The sequence below is a fragment of the Phoenix dactylifera genome, chromosome 1 (genome assembly GCF_051530095.1).
Source record: "Phoenix dactylifera cultivar Ajwa chromosome 1, Ajwa_hap1_PhDact_Kaust_v1.1, whole genome shotgun sequence".
In the NCBI taxonomy this organism is placed as follows: Eukaryota; Viridiplantae; Streptophyta; class Magnoliopsida; order Arecales; family Arecaceae; genus Phoenix; species Phoenix dactylifera.
Window position 1 is genome coordinate 76,435,209 of NC_143190.1, and position 26,388 is coordinate 76,461,596.

The window sequence follows — 26,388 nt, forward strand, 5'->3', positions numbered from 1 at the left end:
ATTGAGAGGTGGATAGAAGAAGAGGGACCTAGCCATAGTGAAGAGGGGAGTGAACCCGAGGGAGATCCATTCCATGACCAAAGGCCTATAGGCCGGAGGAACTTCATGGAAGGAAGAAGGAGGAATGAAGACTATGATGAAGATTATGCTAGGGGCCCAAGACACCAAGATAGAGGGCTAAGAAAACCGAAGATTAACTTTCCCAAGTTCGGCGGTGGTGATCCTTATGAATGGATGGACAAAGCCGAGCAATATTTTGATGTCTATGAAGTACCAAGGAGGGATCGGGTCACATTAGCTAGCTTCCATCTTGAGGAAAGAGCTAGCCGGTGGTGGAGGTGGATCCGTGACCTATATGAGAAAGATGGCAAGAGGCTTGGTTGGACGGCCTTCGTGAAGGAGTTCATGTCACAATAGGGGCCTTCTCCCGTTGTGAATCATCATGGCCAACTCGCCAAGCTAAAGCAAGAAGGAAGAGTGCAAGCATATATTGATGAGTTCCGGCTTCTACAAACCATGGTGAGTGGGTGGTCGGAAGAAGCATTGTTAGGCACTTTTCTTGATGGCTTGAAGCCTTGGCTTGCCAAGGAGTTAAAGTTGAAGCAACCGGCAAGATTACAAGAAGCTATGAGGATGGCCGAGATCTTGGACCAAAGTTATGGCATGGAGAAGAAAGTGTCAAAGGAAAGCTTCAACAACAAGGCCTCTACATCACTACCACCGAAGGGGCCTTGGAAGGGAAAAGAAGAAGTGAAGAAGTACAAGGAGCGGCCTCAACATGTCAAGAAGCTTTCTAGATGAGCTCCAAGACTACATCAAGAAGGGACTATGCTTCAAATGTGGTGACAAGTGGAGCCGGGGCCATCAATGCAAAACCGGTCAAGCTTTCCTTCTAGATGTGGGCTCCGAGGAAGAGGAGGCTACTTCGGAGGCTTCGGAGGAAGAAGATGAGGAGCAAGACCATGGGGCTGATTTTAGCCCGGGAGAAGAAGAGGCCGAGCTATCCTTGCATGCCATGTCCGGAGTACAAAGACCGTCCACCATGCGTTTGATGGCATGGGTGGGCAAACATGAGGTATCTCTCTTGGTAGATAGCGGTTCATCCCATAATTTTATCAACTCCGGAATAGTGAAGAAGGTTGGATTGAAAGGGGCGACCGTGGAGCCCTTTGAAGTAAAGGTCGCTAGTGGGGAGAAGCTCAAATGTCAAGAGGTGGTAAGGGATGTTCGCATGAATATCCAAGGAGTAAGGGTCAAGGCCGACCTACATGTTCTTCAATTAGTCGGCTTGGATGTGGTGTTGGGCAATGCTTGGCTCAAAGGCTTGGGGAAGGTGCTAACCGACTATAGCACCATGACTATGGAGTTCAAGCTTGGAGGCCAAAAGAAGAAGTGGACCGCCATGAGCAACAAAGAGGTGCGGTCTTGTGAAGCCAACATGATAGAGAAGCTATGCAAAGGAGAAGCTTCTTGCTATGCCATTGTGATGACCGGCCAACATCAAGAAGAAGACAAGAAAGAAGATGAGTTGGAGGGCATCCCTCCAAAGATCCGAGGCTTATTGGAGGCTCACCATGATGTTATGAAGGTACCCACATCTCTCCCACCTCCAAGAAGCTTTGATCACCCTATAAGATTGAAGAATGAAGCTACACCGGTGAACGTTCCACCCTACCGGTATGCTCATTTTCAAAAAGAGGAGATAGAGAGACAAGTGGAGGAGATGTTGAAGCAAGGGTTGATCCGCCATAGCACAAGTTCCTTCTCATCTCCGGTTTTACTTGTGAAGAAGAAGGATGGCACATGGAGATTTTGCACCGACTACCGGGCCTTGAATGAAGCAACTATCAAGGATCGATTCCCCATTCCCACGGTGGATGAGATGCTTGATGAACTACATGGTGCAACGGTCTTCACCAAACTTGATTTAAGAGCGGGGTACCACCAAATTCGAATGAAGGAGGAAGACATTCACAAGACGGCATTCCGAACACATTCGGGCCACTACGAATATCTTGTCATGCCATTTGGTCTTTGCAATGCTCCTTCCACATTTCAAGCTACAATGAATGAGGTATTCCGGCCTTACTTGAGGAAGTTCATGCTAGTATTTTTTGATGATATCTTGGTCTACTCCCACTCTGTGGAAGAGCATGTCAAACATTTGGAGGTTGTGTTATCCATCTTGGAGAAGCACCACTTCTACATCAAGCCTTCCAAATGTGCCTTTGCCCAAAAGGAGTTAGAATATTTGGGGCACATCATATCGGGAGAAGGTGTGAAGGTGGACCAAAGAAAGATTGAGGCTATGGTGGATTGGCCTCTACCCAAGAACATCTCGGCTCTTAGAGGGTTCTTGGGATTGACCGGGTACTATCGGAGGTTTGTGAAGAACTATGGGTTGATTGCTAGACCTCTAACTTCCATGTTGAAGAAGGGAGAATTTGAATGGACTCCGGAGTCAAGAGAAGCATTTGACAACTTGAAGAGGGCCATGACTCAAACACCGGTCCTAGCACTTCCGGACTTCTCTATTCCATTTGAAGTCTACACCGATGAAAGTGGAGATGGCATCGGAGCGGTCCTTGTGCAACAAAAGAGACCCCTAGCCTTCCTCTCCAAAGCCTTGGGTCCCATGAAGAAGGCGTGGGGAACATATGCAAGGGAGCTACTAGCATTGGTGCATGCCGTCAAAGTATGAAGGCCCTATTTGCTTGGGAAGAAGTTCACTATTATCACCGATCAACAAGCATTAAGGCATCTTTTGGAGCAAAAAATTGTGACCCCGGATCAACAAAAATTCTTAGTCAAACTACTTGGCTTTGAATATGACATTGTATACCAACCGGGGAAGGAGAACAAGGTGGCGGATGCACTATCAAGGAAAGAAGGAAGCCCAATGCTTTGGGCGGCCGAAGGAGAAGAGCCTACTTCCATGGCTCTTAGTGGGATCGAATGGAGGATTTGGGACCAAATCCGGGAGGCAAACAAGCTTGATGCTCGGGCCTTGGAGATCAAAGAAAAGGTGGAAGCTTCAACCGAGGGGGTGGCCAACTACAATCTCAAAGAGGGACTCATCATCTACAAAGGGTATGTCTATATACCTAATGTCCCTAATTTGAGAAGAAGCATCCTTGATCATTTTCACAATAGCAAGGAAGGTGGACACTCGGGTTGGTTTCGCACTTATATCCGAGTTAAGCATTTCTTCTATTGGGAGGGACTTAAAGCCGAAGTCAAGACATTGGTGGCCGGATGTGAAATTTGCCAAAAAATCAAGTATGATCCAAGGGCGCCAATGGGTCTTCTTCAACCACTTCCTATTCCAAGTATGATTTGGGAAGACATCTCCATGGACTTTGTTGAAGGTTTGCCTACTAGCAAGGGGTATGAAGTCATAATGGTGGTAGAGGACCGGCTAAGCAAATATGCTCATTTCATCCCCATCAAACATCCCTACACGGCCAAATCGGTGGCTACATCATTTGTGGAGTCGGTGATCAAGTTGCATGGTGTTCCAAAAAGCATAGTATCCGACCGGGATAGAGTATTTATGAGCACATTTTGGAAGGAATTATTCACACTTCAAGGGAGCATATTGAAGACAAGCTCATCCTATCATCCTCAAACGGATGGGCAAACGGAGGTAACCAACCGGACCCTTGAACAATACTTAAGATGTTTTTGCCACAACCAACAATCCAAATGGGGAGATTTCATTGTTTGGGCCGAATATTGGTACAACACTACCTTTCATGCATCTATCAAAACTAGCCCATTTGAATTAGTTTATGGAAGACCACCTCCGGGTTTGCACCGACATGAGAGGGGGACGGCCAAGAATGAAGAAGTAGAACAAACATTGGCCGGAAGAGACGAAGCTCTAACCAATGCAAGGGAGCTCAAGAAGGCCCAAGAAAGGATGAAGAGGCGGGCGCGCGCGCGCGGGCGCGCGGGAGCCGGCGGTTGGGAGGGCGGGCGCGCGCGCGCGTGCGGGCGCGGTCTGCGGCGAGGTTCGCGGGCCCGAACCTCGCCCGGCTGTGCTGGGGCGCCCGGGCGCGCACCTGGGCTGCGGCGAGGTTCGCTGGCCCGAACCTCGCCCGGTCGTGCGGGCGGGCGGGCGCCCGGGCCCGACCAACACGCGCGCGGCCAGCGTGTTAGACACCTCGCTCCGCCAAGCCAGAATCACGCCAGTTTGGCCGAGGCCAACCTCGGCCAAGACCAACGCCCGGGGCAGATCCTTAGCTTGGAGGCCGGCCAAGCTGTTGGCCGACCAAGCCAACCCTCAGCACAGCCCCGCGCAGGCCTTGCACAGCGCCTGCGCGAGGTTCGGCATCCACACCAGCAGCGCGGCCAACCGCGCGCCCAGCCAACCACAACAGCGCGCGGCCAACCGCGCACCCAGACGCCCCATGGCACGCGCAGGGCACTGCGCGCGCCCATGGCCACCGCGCGCCCCGCGCGTCCAGCAGCAGCACGCGCGCCCACCTGCGCGCGACCCTCAGTCCGCACGGCCGCCAGCAGCCGCGCACGGCCACCGCGCCCCGCGCCCCACGCGCGCGCCCGGCAGCCGCGCCCAGCGCTCCGCGCGCGCGCCAGACAGCCGCGCCCCGCGCCCGCGCCAGACAGCCGCGTCCAGCGCCCACCTGCGCCCGCGCCCATCTGCCGCGCCCAGCGCCCGCCTGCGCCTGCGCCCGCGCCCAGCTGCCTTGGCCAGCATCCGCCTGCGCCCAGCCGCCTGCGCCCAGCTGCCGCGCACCGCGCCCACCTGCGCCCGCATCCATCTGGCACGCCCGAACCTCGCCAGACAGGAGGACGGCCAGTACTCAGCAGGACCGCCAGCCCGTCCCTCGCCAGCACTTGGCGCCCGCGCAACAGTGGGTTGCGCGCACGCCAAACATGGGCATGGACACGGGCGGCAACCAAGGGCACCAGCCCATGCATGCGTCCATTGGCACGCATACACAGGAAGAAGGAATTGGCTCGGCCAGCGCCGCGCCCAATCAAGCACATCCCAGCCAAATCAGCCCAAGGACAGCGCAAGGGTTGAACCCGACCGCAAGCCCGTCGGAGCACAGGAACCCGCGCACATCAGGCCTAATGGCGAGCGCACGCCCGAGAGCCAAACAAGGCAAGTCCCGATCAGCCCGGCCAAGAACTCAGCGCGGGGACACATGGCAACCAACCGCGCGCAAAGCCAAACAAGGCAAGTCCCGGTCAGCCCGGCCAAGAGCACAACGCGGGGACACTTGGCAACCACCCGCGCGCAAGGCCGAACAAGGAAAGCCGAAGCCCCATCAGCACAGCGCGCAGCCAAAGTACACATGGCAAACACCTGCGCACAAGGCCGCACAAGGAAAGCCAAAGCCCGGTCAGTCCAGCGCGCAGCCAAAGGACACTTGGCAGCCATCAGCGCACGGGCGCAAACAAGGAAGGCTGTCACCAGATTGCGCCCAGCCGAAACCACCCGAGCAGAACACATGGCAAGCATCCCAGCCTTGGCGCCGGGCCAAACATGGAAGGCGCACGCACAAGATCAAAGGAGGAGCCTGCGGGCTCTTCCATAGAGATCCGGCAGGAGAAGACACCAGCGGCCGAGATGCACCCGGCCAAGAGATGTGCGCACACAAGGGAGACATGCCAGCAATCCATGGCAACCACGGCGGACCCCGGCAGAATCCAAGCAAATCAGGCAGCGCAGCCCAGCCACCTGCACAACAACCAAATCAGGCCGAACAAGGGCAAGTGGCACGAGCAGCAAGCGACGCGCACAAGCCCAGCCGAGGATCAATCTCAAGCGACCAACGCATTGAGGCACATGGCCGAAAGGAGCCAGAATTAGCCAAGTCGTTGGCGGCCCAAAGGAGGCAGCCAATCAACCTAGAGAAGAGCCCAAAAATAAGCCAAGGCACTCGGCCTATAAGGAGCCTTTAGGGCACTTTGGCAAAGCATCTTTTGAATCATCTTTTCATTGAGTTTTCTACATAGAGTCAAGGGTTTCATTCCCTTTGTTTGTCGGCCGAAAGGCTTGGGCTAAGGTGGAGAACATCACTCCCCTTAGATTGTTTAGACGGCGCAAGGTTCCTTCCGGATCTCGCCAAGAGTCTTTGTAATTCGTTGCTTTTGGAATAGAGTCAATCTTCTTCAAACATAGCCCCATATTATTGATTCTTTCACCACGCCGACAGCCAAGAGGCAAGCATACGGCTTGGATTCCACGGCAGCAAGAAGGAAGAGCGATACCCACAAGTCGGTCCCAAGGCAATCCGCCAACACCATCTTCAACCTTCGGACGATTGGGCCGGGGATCGGGACTGCAAGTCCCCGGGTACCCAACACTGGTGCTTTCATTGAGAGTCTTCAACGGAGATCGTCGGAAAATAGGTGCAGTCCAATTCCCGGAAGGTCGATCTCAAGGGTATCCTCTTACTTTTCAGATCTTCAATCTTCATTGTTCTTGTATTAAGATCTGAAAATCAGATCTGGAAATCACTTGTAAAACCAGAAAAACCTGATTGAAGGGGTTGGTTTTTTTATGGAGTCGGGTAGTGATTCGTTCAGCCCACATAGACTCTTTGAAACCATAGAAAACCACAACACCGAGGTGAGTAGGGTGTTGGAACATTTGGTAACCTCACTAGCCACCATAAGAAGGGAGAGTAATACTAACATAGAACGGCTTGAAAGGAGGTTTGCAGAAAAAAATCATAAGGGAGAAGGAGAAAGAAAAATGAGAGAGGAAAGAAGGAGAGGAAGTAGAGTTGAATGTGGAGAAACCTATGTTGATAGATGGGCCGATGGCATCCCCATGGAGAATCGGCCAAGAAGCATGGAAAGACCCATGAGTGCACCCATAGGAAGCCCTCACTCTTGTAGGCCTCATGGCCGACATGCACATGAAGCAAGAAGAAGGGAGGAACGGGTGAACCATGAGGGTTATGAAAGGGGTTTCGGTCCACATGAAAGAGGTATTAGAAAACCTAAAATAGAGTTCCCATCATTTGGAGGAGGAGATCCTTATGAATGGCTTGATAAAATTGAACAATACTTTCATGTATATGACATCCCTAGAGAGGAGAGGGTGACCTTAGCTAGCTACCATCTTGAGGGAAGAGCCAATAGGTGGTGGAGGTGGCTAAGAAACATCTATGAAAGGGAAGGAAATTACTTGGGGTGGACGGCCTTTGTCCAAGAGTTCATGAAGCAATGGGGGCCTTCACCAACAATCAACCATCATGGCCAATTGGCCAAGCTTAAGCAAGAAGGCAAGGTCCAAGCATACATCGACGACTTTCGACAACTCCAAACCATGGTGGAGGGTTGGTCGGAAGAGGCACTACTCGGCACCTTTGTGGATGGGTTAAAGCCATGGCTCTCCAAGGAGATCAAACTCAAGCAACCCACCCGCCTTCAAGATGCGATGAGGATGGCTGAAATTCTAGATCAAGCCTTCATCCAAGACCGGCGGCCAACCAAGGAGGGCTCCAACCGCAACCCGCAACAACCCAAGTCCCAAGCAGCTGCAAGCACATCCAAATCTCAATCCCAAGAGGTAAAAAGGCTATCCCGAGAAGAACTTCAAAAATACTTTGATAAAGGCTTGTGTTACAAATGTGGTGCAAAGTGGGAGAGGGGCCACCGCTGCAACCGGGGTCAAAATTTTGTCATAGAGCTCCTCGAGGAGGAGGAGCCAGAAATTTCAGATGGGATTCAAACCGAGGACCACTCATCCGATGAAGAGCCCGGCCGTGCCTTTGCCATCCATGAATGCCAAACCACGGAAGGCCTAGAAGGGTCAAATGCCATCAGCACCACTGCAGCAGAAAATTCTGCAACCACGCATGCAACCGGCGGAACCAAAGGGGAGCCAACCATGCCACCGTCAGCTCAACCACTTGCAGAACTTCCAGCAGCAACCAAGGAGTCTTCATGTCATGCCATCAGCCGAGCCGATTGGAGAATCTGGGACCGGATCCGAGAAGCCATCAAACTAGACGTTCGGGCACAAGAGATCCTTGAAAAGATTGACGCGGCAGCAGACGGTGTGACCAACTTCAAGATCCGGGATGGACTCATCTTCTACAAAGGGTATGTCTATGTCCCCGACACTCCAAACCTAAGGCAAGACATACTAGATCACTTCCATAGTAGCAAAGAAGGGGGCCATGCCGGGTGGTTTCGCACTTATGTGCGTATCAAAAACTTTTTCTTTTGGGAGGGTTTGAAAGCCGAAGTCAAGAGGGTAGTAACCCAATGTGACATATGCCAATCCATCAAGTATGACCCTAGGGCACCCCCAGGACTCTTGCAACCCCTTCCAATACCCGGGATGATTTGGGAAGACCTATCCATGGACTTCATAGAAGGTTTACCCAAAAGCCATGAGTATGAAATAATACTAGTAGTAGTGGACCGATTAAGCAAATACGCCCATTTCATAAACCTTAAACACCCCTACTCGGCCAAATCAGTTGCCAAAGCTTTTGTAGAAGGGGTAGTCCGACTCCATGGCATCCCAAGGACCATCATCTCCGACCGTGACCGTATATTCCTAAGTGATTTTTGGAAGGAGATGTTCTCACTCCAGGGTACCAAGCTCAAAGCAAGCTCAGCCTACCACCCACAAACCGACGCAAGCAATGAAGGGATTGGTGCAGTTTTGACTCAAGACAAGCAGCCCATAGCATTCATTTCCAAAGCATTGGGGCCACAAAAGAAAGCTTGGAGTACTTACGCACGGGAACTACTAGCGGTCGTGCATGCCGTCAAAGTTTGGAGACCATACCTTCTAGGACGGCGCTTCACCATCATAACTGACCAACAAGCTCTCCGGCATCTCCAACAGAAAATCGTGACCCCGGAGCAACAAAAATTTCTGGTAAAGTTACTTGGCTTTGAATATGACATTGTTTATCAACCAGGAAAAGAAAACAAGGTGGCCGATGCACTCTCTCGCAAGGAAGGAAGTCCCTTGCTTGACAACACCCTTGAGGACAAGGGCATTCTCCAAGGAGGGGGGAATGTTAGACACCTCGCTCCGCCAAGCCAGAATCACGCCAGTTTGGCCGAGGCCAACCTCGGCCAAGACCAACGCCCGGGGCAGATCCTTAGCTTGGAGGCCGACCAAGCTGTTGGCCGACCAAGCCAACCCTCAGCACAGCCCCGCGCAGGCCTTGCACAGCGCCTGCGCGAGGTTCGGCATCCACACCAGCAGCGCGCGGCCAACCGCACGCCCAGACGCCCCATGGCACGCGCAGGGCACTGCGCGCGCCCATGGCCACCGCGCGCCCCGTGCGCCCAGCAGCAGCACGCGCGCCCACCTGCGCGCGACCCTCAGTCCGCACGGCCGCCAGCAGCCGCGCACGGCCACCGCGCCCCGCGCCCCACGCGCGCACCCGGCAGCCGCGCCCAGCGCTCCGCGCGCACGCCAGACAGCCGCGCTCCGCGCCCCGCGCCCGCGCCAGACAGCCGCGTCCAGCGCCCACCTGCGCCCGCGCCCATCTGCCGCGCCCAGCGCCCGCCTGCGCCCGCGCCCAGCTGCCTCGGCCAGCATCCGCCTGCGCCCAGCAGCCGCCTGCGCCCAGCTGCCGCGCACCGCGCCCACCTGCGCCCGCATCCATCTGGCATGCCCGAACCTCGCCAGACAGGAGGACGGCCAGTACTCAGCAGGACCGCCAGCCCGTCCCTCGCCAGCACTTGGCGCCCGCGCAACAGTGGGTTGCGCGCACGCCAAACATGGGCATGGACACGGGCGGCAACCAAGGGCACCAGCCCATGCATGCGTCCATTGGCACGCATACACAGGAAGAAGGAATTGGCTCGGCCAGCGCCGCGCCCAATCAAGCACATCCCAGCCAAATCAGCCCAAGGACAGCGCAAGGGTTGAACCCGACCGCAAGCCCGTCGGAGCACAGGAACCCGCGCACATCAGGCCTAATGGCGAGCGCACGCCCGAGAGCCAAACAAGGCAAGTCCCGGTCAGCCCGACCAAGAACTCAGCGCGGGGACACATGGCAACCAACCGCGCGCAAAGCCAAACAAGGCAAGTCCCGGTCAGCCCGGCCAAGAGCACAACGCGGGGACACTTGGCAACCACCCGCGCGCAAGGCCGAACAAGGAAAGCCGAAGCCCCATCAGCACAGCGCGCAGCCAAAGTACACATGGCAAACACCTGCGCACAAGGCCGCACAAGGAAAGCCAAAGCCCGGTCAGTCCAGTGCGCAGCCAAAGGACACTTGGCAGCCATCAGCGCACGGACGCAAACAAGGAAGGCTGTCACCAGATTGCGCCCAGCCGAAACCACCCGAGCAGAACACATGGCAAGCATCCCAGCCTTGGCGCCGGGCCAAACATGGAAGGCGCACGCACAAGATCAAAGGAGGAGCCTGCGGGCTCTTCCATAGAGATCCGGCAGGAGAAGACACCAGCGGCCGAGATGCACCCGGCCAAGAGATGTGCGCACACAAGGGAGACACGCCAGCAATCCATGGCAACCACGGCGGACCCCGGCAGAATCCAAGCAAATCAGGCAGCGCAGCCCAGCCACCTGCACAACAACCAAATCAGGCCGAACAAGGGCAAGTGGCACGAGCAGCAAGCGACACGCGCACAAGCCCAGCCGAGGATCAATCTCAAGCGACCAACGCATTGAGGCACATGGCCGAAAGGAGCCAGAATTAGCCAAGTCGTTGGCGGCCAAAGGAGGCAGCCAATCAACCTAGAGAAGAGTCCAAAAATAAGCCAAGGCACTCGGCCTATAAGGAGCCTTTAGGGCACTTTGGCAAAGCATCTTTTGAATCATCTTTTCATTGAGTTTTCTGCATAGAGTCAAGGGTTTCATTCCCTTTGTTTGTCGGCCGAAAGGCTTGGGCTAAGGTGGAGAACATCACTCCCCTTAGATTGTTTAGACGGCGCAAGGTTCCTTCCGGATCTCGCCAAGAGTCTTTGTAATTCGTTGCTTTTGGAATAGAGTCAATCTTTTTCAAACATAGCCCCATATTATTGATTCTTTCACCACGCCGGCAGCCAAGAGGCAAGCATACGGCTTGGATTCCACGGCAGCAAGAAGGAAGAGCGATACCCACAAGTCGGTCCCAAGGCAATCCGCCAACACCATCTTCAACCTTCGAACGATTGGGCCGGGGATCGGGACCGCAAGTCCCCGGGTACCCAACACACCGCCCGCGCGCGCAGACGCCCGTGTTGAGGACCCCCGCAAGCCACGCCGCAAGAGGAGCAACAGTCGCACACCAACTGAGGGCCAAAGTAGCCATGCCAACCAAAGAGGGCCATCGGACCACAAGGAGGCCAACGGGGGGTCAAGCCAAGGCCAACTACTTTGCTTGGAAAGCCTTGGCCAAGCACCTTCATACGGCCGAGCACGCCCAACCTCGGCCAAGCCAAACATGTGCCCATGCATGCCCAAGCCATGGCCAAGCATGCCCAACCTTGGCCGAACCCGCCGCGCGCACCGCCCCGCCGAAGCCAAGCCACAGCCCAATCCTGCCATTGCTACAGTGCAGCGAGGTTCTTGGCCAAGAACCTCGCATGCTACAGTGCTACAGTGCCCGTGCCCAGGCCCCTGCGCGCCCAGGCCCGCGCCCAGCCCCGCCCGCGCGCCCAGGCCCGCGCCCAGCCCCGCCCGCGCGCCCAGGCCCGCGCCCAGCGACGCCCGCACGCCTGCCCGCCCGTGCGCCCAGCAGGCCGACCGCCCGCGCCCGCCCGCGCGCCAGCCAGCGCGCCCGCGCCCGCCCGCGCGCCCGCCCGCGCGCCCGCGCCCGCCCGCGCGCCCGCGCGCCCGCGCCCGCCCGCGCCCGCCCGCCTGCGCCCGCCCGTGCGCCAGCGCCAGCCGACCGCGCCCGCCCGTGCGCCAGCGCCCACGCGCGCGCCCGTGCGCGCCCGCCCGCCTGGCGCGCGCCCAGTCCCAGTCCCGCCCAGCCGGGACGCGCGACCCGGTCAACCGGGACTCGCGTCCCGTGCGTCCGGTCCGCGGAACCTGGCAGATCCCACCCTCCATCCCTTTTCATCCAAGGGCCAAAGTGCAAGCCAAAGTTCAGCCGTGGGAGGGCCCTTCTTGGGTGATCTTTAGCCATCCATCTCATGCCAATCAACGGAGGAGAAGCCTTGGTTCCATAGTACCATGTTTTGTCTAGGGCTTAGGGTATAAAAAGAGATGTAAAGGGGCCATTGGGGGGCATCAAGAGTTCTTGGAGAGTCATGGTTATGTCGGCCGTAAGGCTTGGGCGGCGTTTGTGCCGAGTTCGGTCTTAGATCTTGTGTTCTAAGACTTGGGCTAGTGGTAGATCCATCAATCTCCACTAGATTGGGCTAGGAAGAGATCTCTTCAATCTCTTTCTAGATTTCTTTTGCTTTCTTTCTTATTGTTCTTCGTTCTTCAAGTTAGTGGAATACAAATCAAGTTTTCTTTCATTATTGATCTCTTTCATTGAGTTAATCCCCGGCGTTACCTACAATCGGTCCACCATCAAAGGATTTTGGAGGCGCACGCGAGGAGCGCAAGGAAAAGAGGCTTGGTGAGGGGCTTTGGACCGTGAGCCCCCATCAATTTGGTGCTTTCATTGAGAGATCCTCTCAAGGAGGTAACGCTTGAATTCCAATCTTCCAGATCTGAATTTTCGTTGCATATTCTGTTTGATCTAAAGTTAAAATTCAGATCATAGATTTTGGGGAAGTTCATAAAAATTCTGCATCCTATATTTGGCCCGAATTTGTATACGATTGGGGGATGTTTAATTTCTGTTTTTATTATTGTAAAACCCCTGTCGGAGGCTGATTGAGTGGTGTACACGTGAGGTGGGTTGGTTCATCCATTGGGTGACAACCGCAGGAGGATTGGGGGCTGGTTTGTGAAGTTCCTTTGTTGCAGAAAAATTCTGCAACTAGGTGCTTGCTTTGGGTGTTAAGAACAGGGTTCTGAAGCTTTGATTTTGAGTTTTGGTGGAGAGTTTCAGAGCTTATTATTCACTGTAATAGGCATCCCAACGTGTTGATTTGGTTCTGTTTTGAGGGAGATCTTGGCTGCTGAAGTTTGTGGACTGCCGCAGAAATTTTCTGCAGTCCAGAAATTTTCTGCAGCAAGTCTTTGGGGCTTGAGTGGGTTGGTTTTTTGGGAGTTTGAGGGGCTATTGTCTCAAGGTTTTAGAGTCCTAAAACAGAGGGTTAACAGGAGATGGAGTCCCCCCATTATAGCAACCAAGATAGGAGGTTAGAAGCCCTTGAAGTTAGTTCAGCCAACCTTAACCGCGCATTGGAAACCTTGTCCAATACTATGGCTGCAAATATGGCTGAAATAAGGAGAGAAAACAATGCCAACATGGAGAGGTTGGAAAGGAGGATGCTGGAGAGGGAACATAAGAGGGTGCAAGAGGAAGTGCCTAGGTCGCATGCCGCACGGCAGGGCCGGGCAAGGTATGAGAGCGATGCCATTAGTGTTCAGGGTACACATCATGTAGATCATGACATTAGGCACCATGGGCGAATGGGAGGAAGGATTGAAGCCGAAGGCTTAGTGTTTGAGAGGTGGCTTGATGATGAGCGGGTTAGTAATGGCCATAACAATCATGATGAGGCCGATAGTGAACCCGAAGAACGCCCCTTCCATGCTCAAAGGCCTTATGGCCGGAGAGAACCCATGGCAAGGAGAGGAAGAAACATGCGGGGTAATGACTTTGGAGATAATGACTATAGGGGTCCACGGCCTAGAGGAGAAGGGCTTAGGAAACCCAAAATTGACTTCCCAAAGTTTGGTGGAGGAGACCCGTATGAGTGGCTTGACAAGGCGGATCAGTACTTTGACGTTTATGACATCCCACGGGCTGATCGGGTGACCCTAGCCAGTTTTCACTTAGAGGGTAGGGCTAGCCGATGGTGGAGGTGGATCCGGGCCTTGTATGAGAAAGAAGGGAGAAGGTTGGGGTGGACGGCCTTTATGGATGAATTCATGAAACAATGGGGACCATCCCCCGTTGTCAATCATCACGGTCAACTTGCAAAACTTAAACAAGAAGGCAAAGTCCAGACCTACATCGATGAGTTCCGGCAATTACAAACTATGGTCAGCGGATGGTCCGACGAAGCCTTGCTTGGTACCTTCATCGACGGCCTCAAACCATGGCTAGCCAAGGAGATCAAACTCAAACAACCAACACGGCTACAAGAGGCAATGCGCATGGCGGAGATCCTAGACCAAAGCTACAACCCGGAACGACGTCCAACCAAGGATGGTGCCATCAGCAAGTTCACCAAACCACAACCATCCAAGGTAAATTTCAGATCCAAAGAGATAACTTCAACCGGTTCCAAAAATCAGCAAAGGGAGGTAAAGAAGTTGTCACGTGATGAGCTGCAAGACTACATAAAAAAGGGTCTATGTTTCAAGTGCGGTGAAAAGTGGAGCCGGGAGCATCGTTGTAAGACCGGCCAAGTCTACGTCCTTGATGCAAGCAGCGACGAAGAGCCCGCTGCATCTGAAAATTCAGATAGCAGTAGTGAGGAGGAAGATCACCCCGAAGAGACCGAACCATGTGCAGAAAATCAGCAAGCCGAATTGTCACTCAATGCACTTTGCGGCGCACCAAAACCCTCGACAATGAGGCTCATGGCTTGGATCGGCAAGCATGAAGTCTCTTTGTTAGTGGACAGCGGCTCTTCTCACAATTTCATCAACTCAGCAATCGTACGCAAGGTTGGACTCAAAGGTACATCGGTTTCACCGTTTGACGTAAAAATTGCTAGTGGTGAAAAATTGCTATGTGCTGAAATTGTTAATAATGTAAAGATGAATGTACAAGGGGTGAGAGTTAAAGCCGATCTACATGTACTTCAGTTAGTCGGCTTAGACATTGTATTGGGAAATGCATGGTTACGCAGTCTAGGCCGGGTGGTGACCGACTTCGACGCGATGACCATGGAGTTTAAACTTGGTGGCCGAAAGAGGACATGGACGGCCTTGAGCAGCAAGGAAGTACGGCCTTGCGAGGCCAACATGATAGAAAAACTATGCAAAGGAGGGGCTAGCTGCTTTGCCGTTGTTATGGCTAGCCCGAACCAAGAAGGTCCTCTCCAAGATGATGCAGAAATTCAGCAACAGCAGCAAGCACTTGAGGGGCTGCCACCACCAATCCGGAGGGTGTTAGAGGCTCATCAAAGTGTCCTCCAGAAGCCTACTTCCCTCCCGCCACAACGAGACTTTGATCATCCAATTCGGATGAAAGATGAGGCTGCTGCAGTCAATGTTCCACCATACAGGTACGCACACTTTCAAAAGGGAGAAATTGAGCGTCAAGTTGATGAAATGCTTAGCCAGGGGCTGATCCGACATAGCTCAAGTCCCTTCTCCTCACCCGTCCTATTGGTGAGAAAGAAGGATGGCTCATGGAGGTTCTGCACCGACTACCGAGCTCTTAATGAAGCAACCATCAAAGACCGTTTTCCGATCCCTACGGTGGACGAGATGCTCGATGAATTGCATGGTGCCAAGTTCTTCACCAAATTGGACTTACGAGCCGGCTACCATCAAATCAGAATGAAAGAGGAGGATGTGCATAAGACGGCCTTCAGGACACATTCCGGCCACTACGAGTACTTGGTGATGCCATTCGGTCTATGCAATGCGCCATCAACATTCCAAGCGGCCATGAACGAAATTTTCAGACCCCACTTGCGAAGGTTTGTCTTAGTATTTTTTGATGACATCTTGATATATTCCAGATCCATGGACGAGCACCTTGAGCACATGGAGATTGTTCTACGCACCTTGGAGGAGCACCACTTTCACATCAAGCCTTCAAAGTGTGCATTCGCACAAGTGGAGCTCGAGTACTTGGGCCACATAATTTCAGCCGAAGGAGTTCGGGTGGATCAGCGAAAAATTCAGGCCATGCTCGATTGGCCATGGCCGAAGGATATCACAGCCCTAAGAGGATTTTTGGGGCTAACAGGCTACTACCGACGATTCGTAAAGGATTATGGGCTGATTGCAAAGCCACTAACCACCATGCTGAAGAAAGGAGGTTTCATGTGGACCATTCAAGCACGCAAGGCATTTGAAGACCTCAAGGAAGCTATGACACAAACACCGGTACTTGCCTTGCCCGACTTTTCCAAACCGTTCGAGGTCTACACCGACGCTAGTGGCGAAGGTATAGGTGCTGTTTTGGTGCAGGAACGACGACCCTTGGCCTTTATTTCCAAAGCATTAGGGCCAAGAAAGAAGGCTTGGAGCACCTACGCAAGAGAATTGTTGGCGGTTGTACATGCGGTGAAGATTTGGAGGCCATACCTTCTCGGCCGGCGCTTCACCATCATCACAGACCAGCAAGCCCTCCGCCATCTACTTCAACAGAAGATAGTGACCCCCGAGCAGCAAAAATTTCTTGTCAAGTTGCTGGGATTCGAGTACGACATCATCTATCAACCCGGCAAAGAAAACAAGGTGGCTGACGCGTTGTCGCGAAGGGAGAACGACCAGATGTTGTGGGTGGCTGAAGACATGAATGAGCCACAGAATTTTTCAGCAATCAGCGGCGTCGATTGGAGAATTTGGGACCGAGTTCGTGAAGCATCAAAGCTTGACGCCCGAGCACAAGAAATCCAAGAGAAACTTGATGCAGCGGCTACGGGTGTTGCAGAATTTAAGGTGCGTGATGGTCTGATTTTTTACAAGGGAAATATCTATGTCCCCGACGTCCCCGACTTGAGAAGAAACATCTTAGACCACTTCCACAACAGCAAGGAAGGTGGCCATTCAGGATGGCTTCGCACCTATCTTCGTGTGAAGCACTTTTTCTATTGGGAAGGGTTGAAGCGCGACGTCAAAACCTTGGTGGCCGAGTGCGAGACATGCCAGAAGACCAAATACGATCCACGGGCACCCACCGGACTGCTGCAACCACTTCCCATCCCGAACATGATATGGGAGGATCTGACCATGGACTTCATCGAGGGTCTACCAGCAAGCAAAGGCTACGAAGTGATCCTAGTGGTGGTTGATCGGCTAAGTAAGTATGCACACTTCATACCTCTTAAACATCCTTACACAGCCAAGTCAGTTGCACATGCATTCGTGGAGACCATTGTTCGACTCCATGGAGTACCAAGGAGCATCGTCACCGACCGAGATCGAGTCTTCATGAGTACTTTCTGGAAGGAGCTGTTCACCTTGCAAGGAAGCAAACTGAAAGCCAGTTCCTCTTACCACCCGCAGACGGACGGACAAACAGAGATAGTCAACAGGACCTTGGGGCAATACTTGCGCTGCTTCTGCCATGAGCAACAATCACGATGGGAAGCTTTCATACCCTGGGCTGAATTCTGGTATAATACTTCCTACCACTCATCCATTAAATTGAGTCCTTTTGAACTTGTGTATGGGAGGCCCCCTCCACTACTGACTACATATGAGAGAGGCACGGCCCGAAGTGAGGAAGTTGAACAAGAATTAATGACAAGAGACGAAGTCCTAACAAATGCAAAAAGAGAGCTTCAGAAGGCACAAGAAAGAATGAAGAGGTACTATGACCAAGGTCGCCGAGAAGTTGTCTTCAACCCTGGCCAGTATGTCTACTTAAAGCTGAAGCCCTACCAACAGAAATCATTAAAAGACAAGTTCAGCCGCAAGCTATCTCAAAAATTTTATGGACCGTTCAGAATCATAGAACGCATCGGAGAGGTTGCCTACCGACTGGAGTTACCCGCCTCATCTCATCTGCATCCAGTCTTCCATGTGTCGTTGCTCAAAGAGAAGGTTGGTGACCCGACATTAGTTGCACCGGACCTTCCCACATTCAATGAAGAGGGTCGACTACTTCTACAACCAGTTGAAGCTCTCAAGTACCGCATATGGAGACGAGGCCGAGAACGACGCAAAATCTGGCAAGTCTTGATTCAGTGGGGCGGCTTGCCCAAGGAAGATGCTACGTGGGAGGACTATGACGAGGTCTCTCAGAGGTACCCTAACTTCATCCTTGAGGGCAAGGATGTTCTTCAAGGGAGGAGGAATGTTGAGGACCCCCGCAAGCCACGCCGCAAGAGGAGCAACAGTCGCACACCAACTGAGGGCCAAAGTAGCCATGCCAACCAAAGAGGGCCATCGGACCACAAGGAGGCCAACGGGGGGTCAAGCCAAGGCCAACTACTTTGCTTGGAAAGCCTTGGCCAAGCACCTTCATACGGCCGAGCACGCCCAACCTCGGCCAAGCCAAACATGTGCCCATGCATGCCCAAGCCATGGCCAAGCATGCCCAACCTTGGCCGAACCCGCCGCGCGCACCGCCCCGCCGAAGCCAAGCCACAGCCCAATCCTGCCATTGCTACAGTGCAGCGAGGTTCTTGGCCAAGAACCTCGCATGCTACAGTGCTACAGTGCCCGTGCCCAGGCCCCTGCGCGCCCAGGCCCGCGCCCAGCCCCGCCCGCGCGCCCAGGCCCGCGCCCAGCCTGCCCGCGCGCCCAGGCCCGCGCCCAGCGACGCCCGCACGCCTGCCCGCCCGTGCGCCCAGCAGGCCGACCGCCCGCGCCCGCCCGCGCGCCAGCCAGCGCGCCCGCGCCCGCCCGCGCGCCCGCCCGCGCGCCCGCGCGCCCGCGCGCCCGCGCCCGCCCGCCTGCGCCCGCTCGTGCGCCAGCGCCCACGCGCGCGCCCGTGCGCGCCCGCCCGCCTGGCGCGCGCCCAGTCCCAGTCCCGCCCGGACTGGGACACGCCCAGCCGGGACGCGCGACCCGGTCAACCGGGACTCGCGTCCCGTGCGTCCGGTCCGCGGAACCTGGCAGATCCCACCCTCCATCCCTTTTCATCCAAGGGCCAAAGTGCAAGCCAAAGTTCAGCCGTGGGAGGGCCCTTCTTGGGTGATCTTTAGCCATCCATCTCATGCCAATCAACGGAGGAGAAGCCTTGGTTCCATAGTACCATGTTTTGTCTAGGGCTTAGGGTATAAAAAGAGATGTAAAGGGGCCATTGGGGGGCATCAAGAGTTCTTGGAGAGTCATGGTTATGTCGGCCGTAAGGCTTGGGCGGCGTTTGTGCCGAGTTCGGTCTTAGATCTTGTGTTCTAGGACTTGGGCTAGTGGTAGATCCATCAATCTCCACTAGATTGGGCTAGGAAGAGATCTCTTCAATCTCTTTCTAGATTTCTTTTGCTTTCTTTCTTATTGTTCTTCGTTCTTCAAGTTAGTGGAATACAAATCAAGTTTTCTTTCATTATTGATCTCTTTCATTGAGTTAATCCCCGGCGTTACCTACAATCGGTCCACCATCAAAGGATTTTGGAGGCGCACGCGAGGAGCGCAAGGAAAAGAGGCTTGGTGAGGGGCTTTGGACCGTGAGCCCCCATCAGCCCGCCCGCACGCGCCGCGCGCCACAGCACGGCCAGGCGAGGTTCGGTCCAGCGAACCTCACCGCAGACCGCGCCAGCGCGCGCCCCCGCGCGCCCGACAGCCCTGCGCACGCCGCCTGCGCGCGCCCGACCGCCTGCGCGCGCCATGCCTCGGCACTCGTGCCGCGCCCTGCCACGCCCTGCGTGCGCCGCGCCTCGGCGCCCGTGCCGCGCCCTGCCAGCGCACCTGCCGCGCCCCCTGGCGCCCTGCCGCGCCCCCCTGGCGCCCTGCCACAGCGCCCAGCGCCCTGGCCAGGCCCCTGCCGCCCAGCCTGCTGCCCCAGCCGCGCCCAGGCCCTGCCAGCCGCCCTCCTAGCCCCTGCCAAGGCCGCAGCCGGGCCAGCCAAGGGCCAGACCTGCAGCCAGCCTATGCCTAAGGCTTGGCCATGCCTTGGCCAAGCCTTTGGCCCTACATGGGCCATGAACACCCCCATGCCTTAGCCACCCTTGGGCACACTAGAAAGGCTATAAATGAGCCATGGGGGGGATCATTTTGGGGATCTTATGCTATATCTTACATCTTAGCACTTGTTGTGTTTTCGGCCTTAGTGGCTTGGGAGGGACCTTGTCTCTTGTATTCGGTCTTGGGGTTTGTCCAAGACTTGGGCTAGGGGAAATCCATCATAGTTTCCTGTAGATATTTTGTGTAAGCTTCATTTTGGGAAATAGAAACAATCAAGCGTTCCTCTACCTATATCTCCACATATCATCTTGTGAGTGATTGTTTCTTTTCAAGCCAAGGGTCGGGCCAAGCTGCAACCAGTAGACCCGCCCCTTGTCTTGATTCCCACGACCATCCAAAGGAGCGTGTCCACCATTCCCAACAAGCTAAGGGTCGGGCCAAGCTGCAGCCAGTAGGCCCGCCCCTTGACTTGTATCCGCGACCGTCCTAAGGAGTGCATCACAACCGGCGTTACCCGTTCGGCCCGTGTTCCTACATTTCTAAGGCATCCGCAAGGAGCCAAGGTGCGAGGCTTGGTGTGGCGGCTCGGGGCCGAGAGACGCCCTCCAACAATGGTGCTTTCATTGAGAGATTTCGTCGGGAGAAGTTCCTAGAGAAGCTCCGTCGAAGATCTCTCTCAAAAGAGGTAACGCCTACAACCCTAACAAAATTTCAAATTCTATAGTGGGTTGGGTTAAGTTGTTTAACATATCATTGCATGCCTAGTAGTGAAGTTTACTTACTACCTTCATATTATTTGTTGCATTTGAGAGGGGGTACATTAGAAGTTTATTATGCATGCATCGGGTACTTAAATTTTAGCAACTTATCATTCTTATTTGCAAAAGAGGAGTGAGCATTTTTTCTTGTAAAAGAGAACGGATTGATCTCTATCTTGCACATCATAGGGATGGTGCCAATAGGGAGGCTAATGGTAGTACCCGGCATTATTTGACCCAACTATTCGGTGTAGGGTACATTAGGGACGGCACAAGAGGGAGGCTAGTGGTAGTACCTCGTGCCCTTTCCCAACTACATCGGGTAGGGAGCAAATAGAGTTTCAAAACGTCTCTCTTGGGAGAAAGAGAGAGTTTTAATTGTTGTAAATCTTTGTTGTAATCGGAGGCGATCGAGTGGTGTATCTTTTGAATATATAAGGAGGGTCGGTTCATCCCTTGGGTGACGACCAAAGGAGGTTAGGAGTGATGATGAGGGATGAGAATGCACGGCTTGAGGCCTTAGAGGGGAGTTCTCAACACCTAAATCAAACCCTTGAAAGTCGAAACCGAACCTTTGAGAAGATATCAACTACCCTAGCCGGTGTAAATGCCCGCCTAGAAAGATTAGAAAGGAGAGTTAGTGGAAATAGAAGAGAAAAAGAGCTTAGAAGATCCAATGAAGAAGAATATTGGTCGCATGCCTCATGGCGGGGCCAAGTGAGGGAGAATAGAGCAAGTAAAGAAGGAAGCTTGAGATCTAACAAAGAAGTGGGGTTAGGCCATCAAGGACCATGGAGAAAAGATGAAAGAATTGGAGCCCGGGATGTGGGGATAGTAGATAGGTGGATGGAGGATGATAGGACTAGCACAAGAGGAAGAAAATATAGTGAGGATGAGAGTGAGGCTAAAGAGGAGCCATTCCATGCTCAAGGGTCTTTTGGCCGGAGAGGTAACATGGAGGGAAGGAGGAGCCGAATGGGAGAAGACTTTGAAGATGAAGTTGGAAGGAGTCCTCGATCATATGAAAGAGGGTTGAGGGTGCCCAAGATTGATTTTCCCTTATTTGGAGGAGGCAAACCCTATGAATGGCTAGACAAAGCCGAACAATACTTTGAAGTTTATGGGGTCTCAAGAGCCGACCGGGTCACCATTGCTAGCTTCCATCTTGAAGGAAGGGCAAATCGGTGGTGGAGATGGATCCGGGCACTCTATGAGAAGGATGGCAAGAGACTAGGTTGGACGGCCTTCGTGAAGGAATTCATGTCACAATAGGGTCCTTCACCCGTTGTGAACTACCATGGGCAACTAGCCAAATTGAAACAAGAAGGAAAGGTGCAAACATACATTGATGAGTTTCGGCGTCTCCAAACAATAGTGAGGGGATGGTCCGAAGAGGCGCTAATGGGCACTTTCCTAGATGGTTTAAAGCCATGGCTAGCCAAGGAAGTGAAGCTTAAGCAACCAACAAGGTTACAAGATGCAATGAGGATGGCGGAGATCCTAGATCAAAGCTACCCCGCGGAGAAGCACATGTCCAAAGAAAATTTCAGCAACAATGCATCTTCATCCTTGCAACCAAGAGCACCTTGGAAGGTCAATGGAGAGGTTAAAAGTGACGACAAGGACCGACCCAAAGAAATCAAGAAGTTGTCAAGGGAAGAGCTCCAAGAATACATCAAAAAGGAGCTATGCTTCAAGTGTGGGGGCAAGTGGAGACCGGGACATCCTTGCAAGACCGGGCAAGCTTTTCTTCTAGATGTGGGCAGCGGAGATGAGGCCACTAGAGTTAAAAATTCAAAAGAAGAAAACAAAGAGATGGAGCATGGTGAGAAGATCGGACATAGTGATAAAAAGGAGGAGACCGAGTTCACCTTGCATGCTTTGTCGGGAGTTCAAGGATCATCCATTCTACAACCCACTTCGAATGAGGTATTTGGGCCTTACTTGAGAGAATTCATTTTAGTTTCCTTTGATGATACTTGGGTCTATTTCGGGTCCATGGAGAAGCACATGAAGCACTTGGAGGTTATGGAGAATTGTCACTTCTACATCAAGCCTCCTAAGTGTGCATTTGAGTTGGAGTATTTGGGCCACATTTTTGGAGGAGTAAGGCTTGGCCCACGAAAGGTTGAGACCTTTGTGGATATCTCGGCCCTAGGGACAAACATGGGATCAACTGGCTACTATCGGCACTTCTTGAAGGATGATGGGTCGATGGCTAAGAAGAAAGAGCTTGAGGGAACCCCGAAGTCAAGAGAAACATGGGCCGACTTGAAGAGAGCCATGACACAACTATGGCAAGTAATGTTTCAATGGGGAGGAATGCCGAGAGAAGAGGCTACTTGGGAAGACCATGATGAGATGATCCGGCGGCATCCACTTGTTATTCTTGAGGACAAGGATATTTTTCAAGAGAGGGGGAATGTTGCGGACCCCCGCAAGCGCCGCCAACCAAGGAGGGCATCGGGCCATGAAGAGGCCGACGAAGGGTTAAACCAAGGCCAACAACTTTGCTTGGAGAGCCTTGGCCAAAGCCTTCATTCGGCCAAGCACACCAATGGCCGGCCCGTGCCACGCATGCCAAGCCTCGGCCAAGCATGCCCAACCTTGGCCGAGCACGCCGCGCACATGTCCAAGCCTCGGCCGAGCATGCCCAACCTCGGCCGAGCTCACCGCGCGCGTGCCATGGCCAAATCCGGCAACATGGCATTGCTGCGGCGAGATTCAGGCCAAGAACCTCGCCAGCTACAGTGTGCCAGGCGAGGTTCTGCGCCCAGAACCTCGCCAGCCACAGTGCTGGGCGCGCCAGCCAGACCGCCAGCACGCCCGCGCCCAGGCGCCTGCCAGCACGCCCGCGCGCGCGCCCAGGCGAGGTTCGGCCCAGCGAACCTCGCCGCAGCCCAGGCGCGCGCCCGCGCGCCCCAGCACCGCCCGCGCGCGCAGACGCCCGCCCGCACGCGGCGCGCGCCACAGCACGGCCGGGCGAGGTTCGGTCCAGCGAACCTCGCCGCAGACCGCGCCAGCGCGCGCCCCTGCGCGCCCGACAGCCCTGCGCACGCCGCCTGCGCGCGCCGCGCCCGGCCACGCTGTTGGGAACCCGGGGGTTGCAGTCCCGATCCCCGGCCCAAGCGTCCGAAGGTTGAAGATGGTGTTGGCGGTTTGCCTTGGGACCGACTTGTTGGTGGGTATCACTCCTCCTTCTTGTTGCCGTGGAACCACGCCGTGTGCTTGCCTTCGGGCTGCCGGCGGTGGGAAGAAATCAAGGTGGGGCTCAATGTTGAAAGGAAGATGATTTCATTCCACTAAACAACGGATTACAAAAGACTTTGGCAAAGGTCGGGAAGGGACCTTGCACTGCCTACAAACAACCTAGGGGGGCTGATGTTCCCCGCCCTAGTCCCAAGCCTTTCGGCCGACAAAACAAAGGGGTACAACCCTTGACACTTTGGTGGAAAAATCAAATACTAGAAGATGATTGCCAAAGGGCCCTAATGGCTCCTTTTAATGGCCGACGGCCTTGGCTTATTTTGGACTAAATTCAAATGATGGAAGTCTTCCTTTTCGGCCGCAATGGCCTGACCTAACTTGGCCCTTGGCTAGGCCATGTGCTGAAATGTGTTGGGCGCTCGGGATTTGCTGCTGGCTTGGCTTGTGCATGCGGCGCCTGCCGATGCTGCCATCTGCCCGTGCGCAGCCTGATTTGGTTGCTGTGCCGGGCGGCTGGGCTGTGCTTCCTGTTGTGCCGAGCTTTGCTGCCTGGTTTGCCATGCCTTGCTGCTTTGGCTCGAGCTCCCTTGGATCGCTGGCGTGTCATCCTTGTGCGCGTTCATCTGGCGGCCTGTTGCATCCTGGCCGCCCGTGTCATCTCGGGTTGGATTGCCATGGAAGAGCCTGCAGGCTCCTCCATGGATTTGGCGCGTGCGATTTCCTGGTTTGGCTCGGCGCTGGTGCTTGGCATCCTGCCAAGTGTCCCTGCTTGCTTGCTTTGGCCGGGCGCAATCTTTTGATGATCTTCCTTGTTTGCGCCCGTGCGTTGATGGCTGCCACTTGTCCTTTGACGCGCGCGGGGCTGGGCTGACGGTTGCTTTCCTTCCTTGGCCGGGCGCCTGCTCGGCGGAGGACTGCCATGTGTCCTTGGTCGCGCGCTGGATCGGGCTGACCGTGGCTTTCCTTCTTTGGCTGGGCGCCTGGTCGGCTGATGGTTGCCATGTGTCTGCTAGCGCGCGCAGGGTCGGGCTGACCATGGCCTTCCTTCTTTGGCTGGGCGCCTGGTCGGCGGATGGTTGCCATGTGTCCTCAGGTGCGCGCGGAGTCGGGCTGGCCGAGGCTTTCCATCCTTGGCATTCGGGCGCTCGTGCGCTGGCTGGTCTGGACCCAATGCGGGCGGGTTCGGCTGCTCCGCTGTGTCTTCGGTTGGGCTCGACCCGTGCGCTGCTCTTGGGCTTGTCTGGCTGTGGTGCGCTCGGCTGAATGCTGGTCTGACCGTGCCTTGGGTCTGCTGTGCTTCCTGATGCGTGCGCGCCCATGTGCGCACGCATGGGCTGGTGCCCTTGGCTGCCGCTCGAGCTCATGCCCATGCTTGGCGTGCGCGCAACCCATTGTTGCGCGGGCGCCAATTGTTGGCGAGAGGCGGGGAGGCGGCCCTGCTGTGTACTGGCCGACTCCCTGTCTGGTGAGGTTCGGGTGCGCCGGGTGGGCGCGAGCGCGGGGCGCTGGGCGCGCCGGGCGGGCGCGGGGCGCGGGGCGCGCCGGGCGGGCGCGGGGCGCGGGGCGCGCCGGGCGTGCGCGGGGCGCGGGGCGCGCCGGGCGGGCGCAGGCTAGCGCGCGGGCGTGCGCGCGGGTGCGCGCGCGGGCTGGCAGCCGCGTGCAGGCGGGCGTGCGCGCGGGTGCGCGCGGGTGCGCGTGCTGGCTGCAGGGGGCGCGCGCAGGGGGCTGCGCGTGCCGTGGCTCGTCTGGGCGCGCGGTTGGCCGCGCGCGGCTGAGGCTGGCTGTGCGCGCGGTGGGCCGCGCGCTGCTGCAGGGGGCGCAGAACCTCGCGCAGGCGCTGGGCATGGCCTGCGCGAGGCTGTGCCGTGTGCTGGGAGTGCTGGCCACTGCTTGGGCAGACCTCCAAGCAGTGGATTTGGCCCGGGCGTTGCTCTTGGCCGAGGTTGGCCTCGGCCAAACTTGCAGAGATTTGGCTTGGCGGGCTGAGGTGGCTAACATTCCCCCCTTCTTGGAGAGTACCCTTGTCCTCAAGGGTGTCTTTGAGCAATGGACTTCCTTCTTTGCGAGAGAGAGCGTCGGCCACCTTGTTCTCCTTTCCTGGTTGATATATTATATCATATTCAAAGCCAAGTAACTTTACCAGGAATTTTTGCTGATCCGGGGTCACGATTTTTTGTTGAAGGAGATGCCGGAGAGCTTGTTGGTCGGTGATGATGGTGAAGCGTCGCCCAAGAAGGTAAGGCCTCCAAACCTTGACCGCATGTACCACCGCGAGAAGCTCCCTTGCATAAGTGCTCCATGCTTTCTTTTGTGGCCCGAGTGCTTTGGAAATGTATGCTATAGGCCGCATGTCTTGAGCTAGTACCGCTCCTATTCCTTCATTGCTTGCGTCGGTGAAGACTTGGAATGGTTTGCTAAAGTCCGGCAATGCAAGCACTGGTGTTTGTGTCATGGCTCTTTTAAGATCTTCAAATGCTTGTCGTGCGGCTGATGTCCATGCAAATCCATCCTTCTTCAACATGGCCGTGAGGGGTTTTGCGATGAGGCCATATCCTTTGACGAAGCGCCGGTAGTAGCCCGTGAGCCCTAAGAATCCCCTCAAGGCTGAAATATCTTTGGGCAATGGCCAATCTG

The 26,388-nt window shown here is 55.0% G+C and overlaps 1 protein-coding gene across 1 annotated transcript; it reads left to right on the plus strand.

The window, feature by feature from the left end:
- Nucleotides 1-2,935: 2,935 nt before the first annotated feature.
- Nucleotides 2,936-5,934, plus strand: LOC149768863 (uncharacterized). The gene is made up of 2 exons (XM_089928741.1): nucleotides 2,936-3,512; nucleotides 4,349-5,934. The coding sequence occupies exons 1-2, from the start codon at nucleotides 2,936-2,938 to the stop codon at nucleotides 5,932-5,934; spliced, it is 2,163 nt and encodes a 720-aa protein (XP_089784867.1).
- The last annotated feature ends 20,454 nt before the right edge of the window (nucleotides 5,935-26,388 follow it).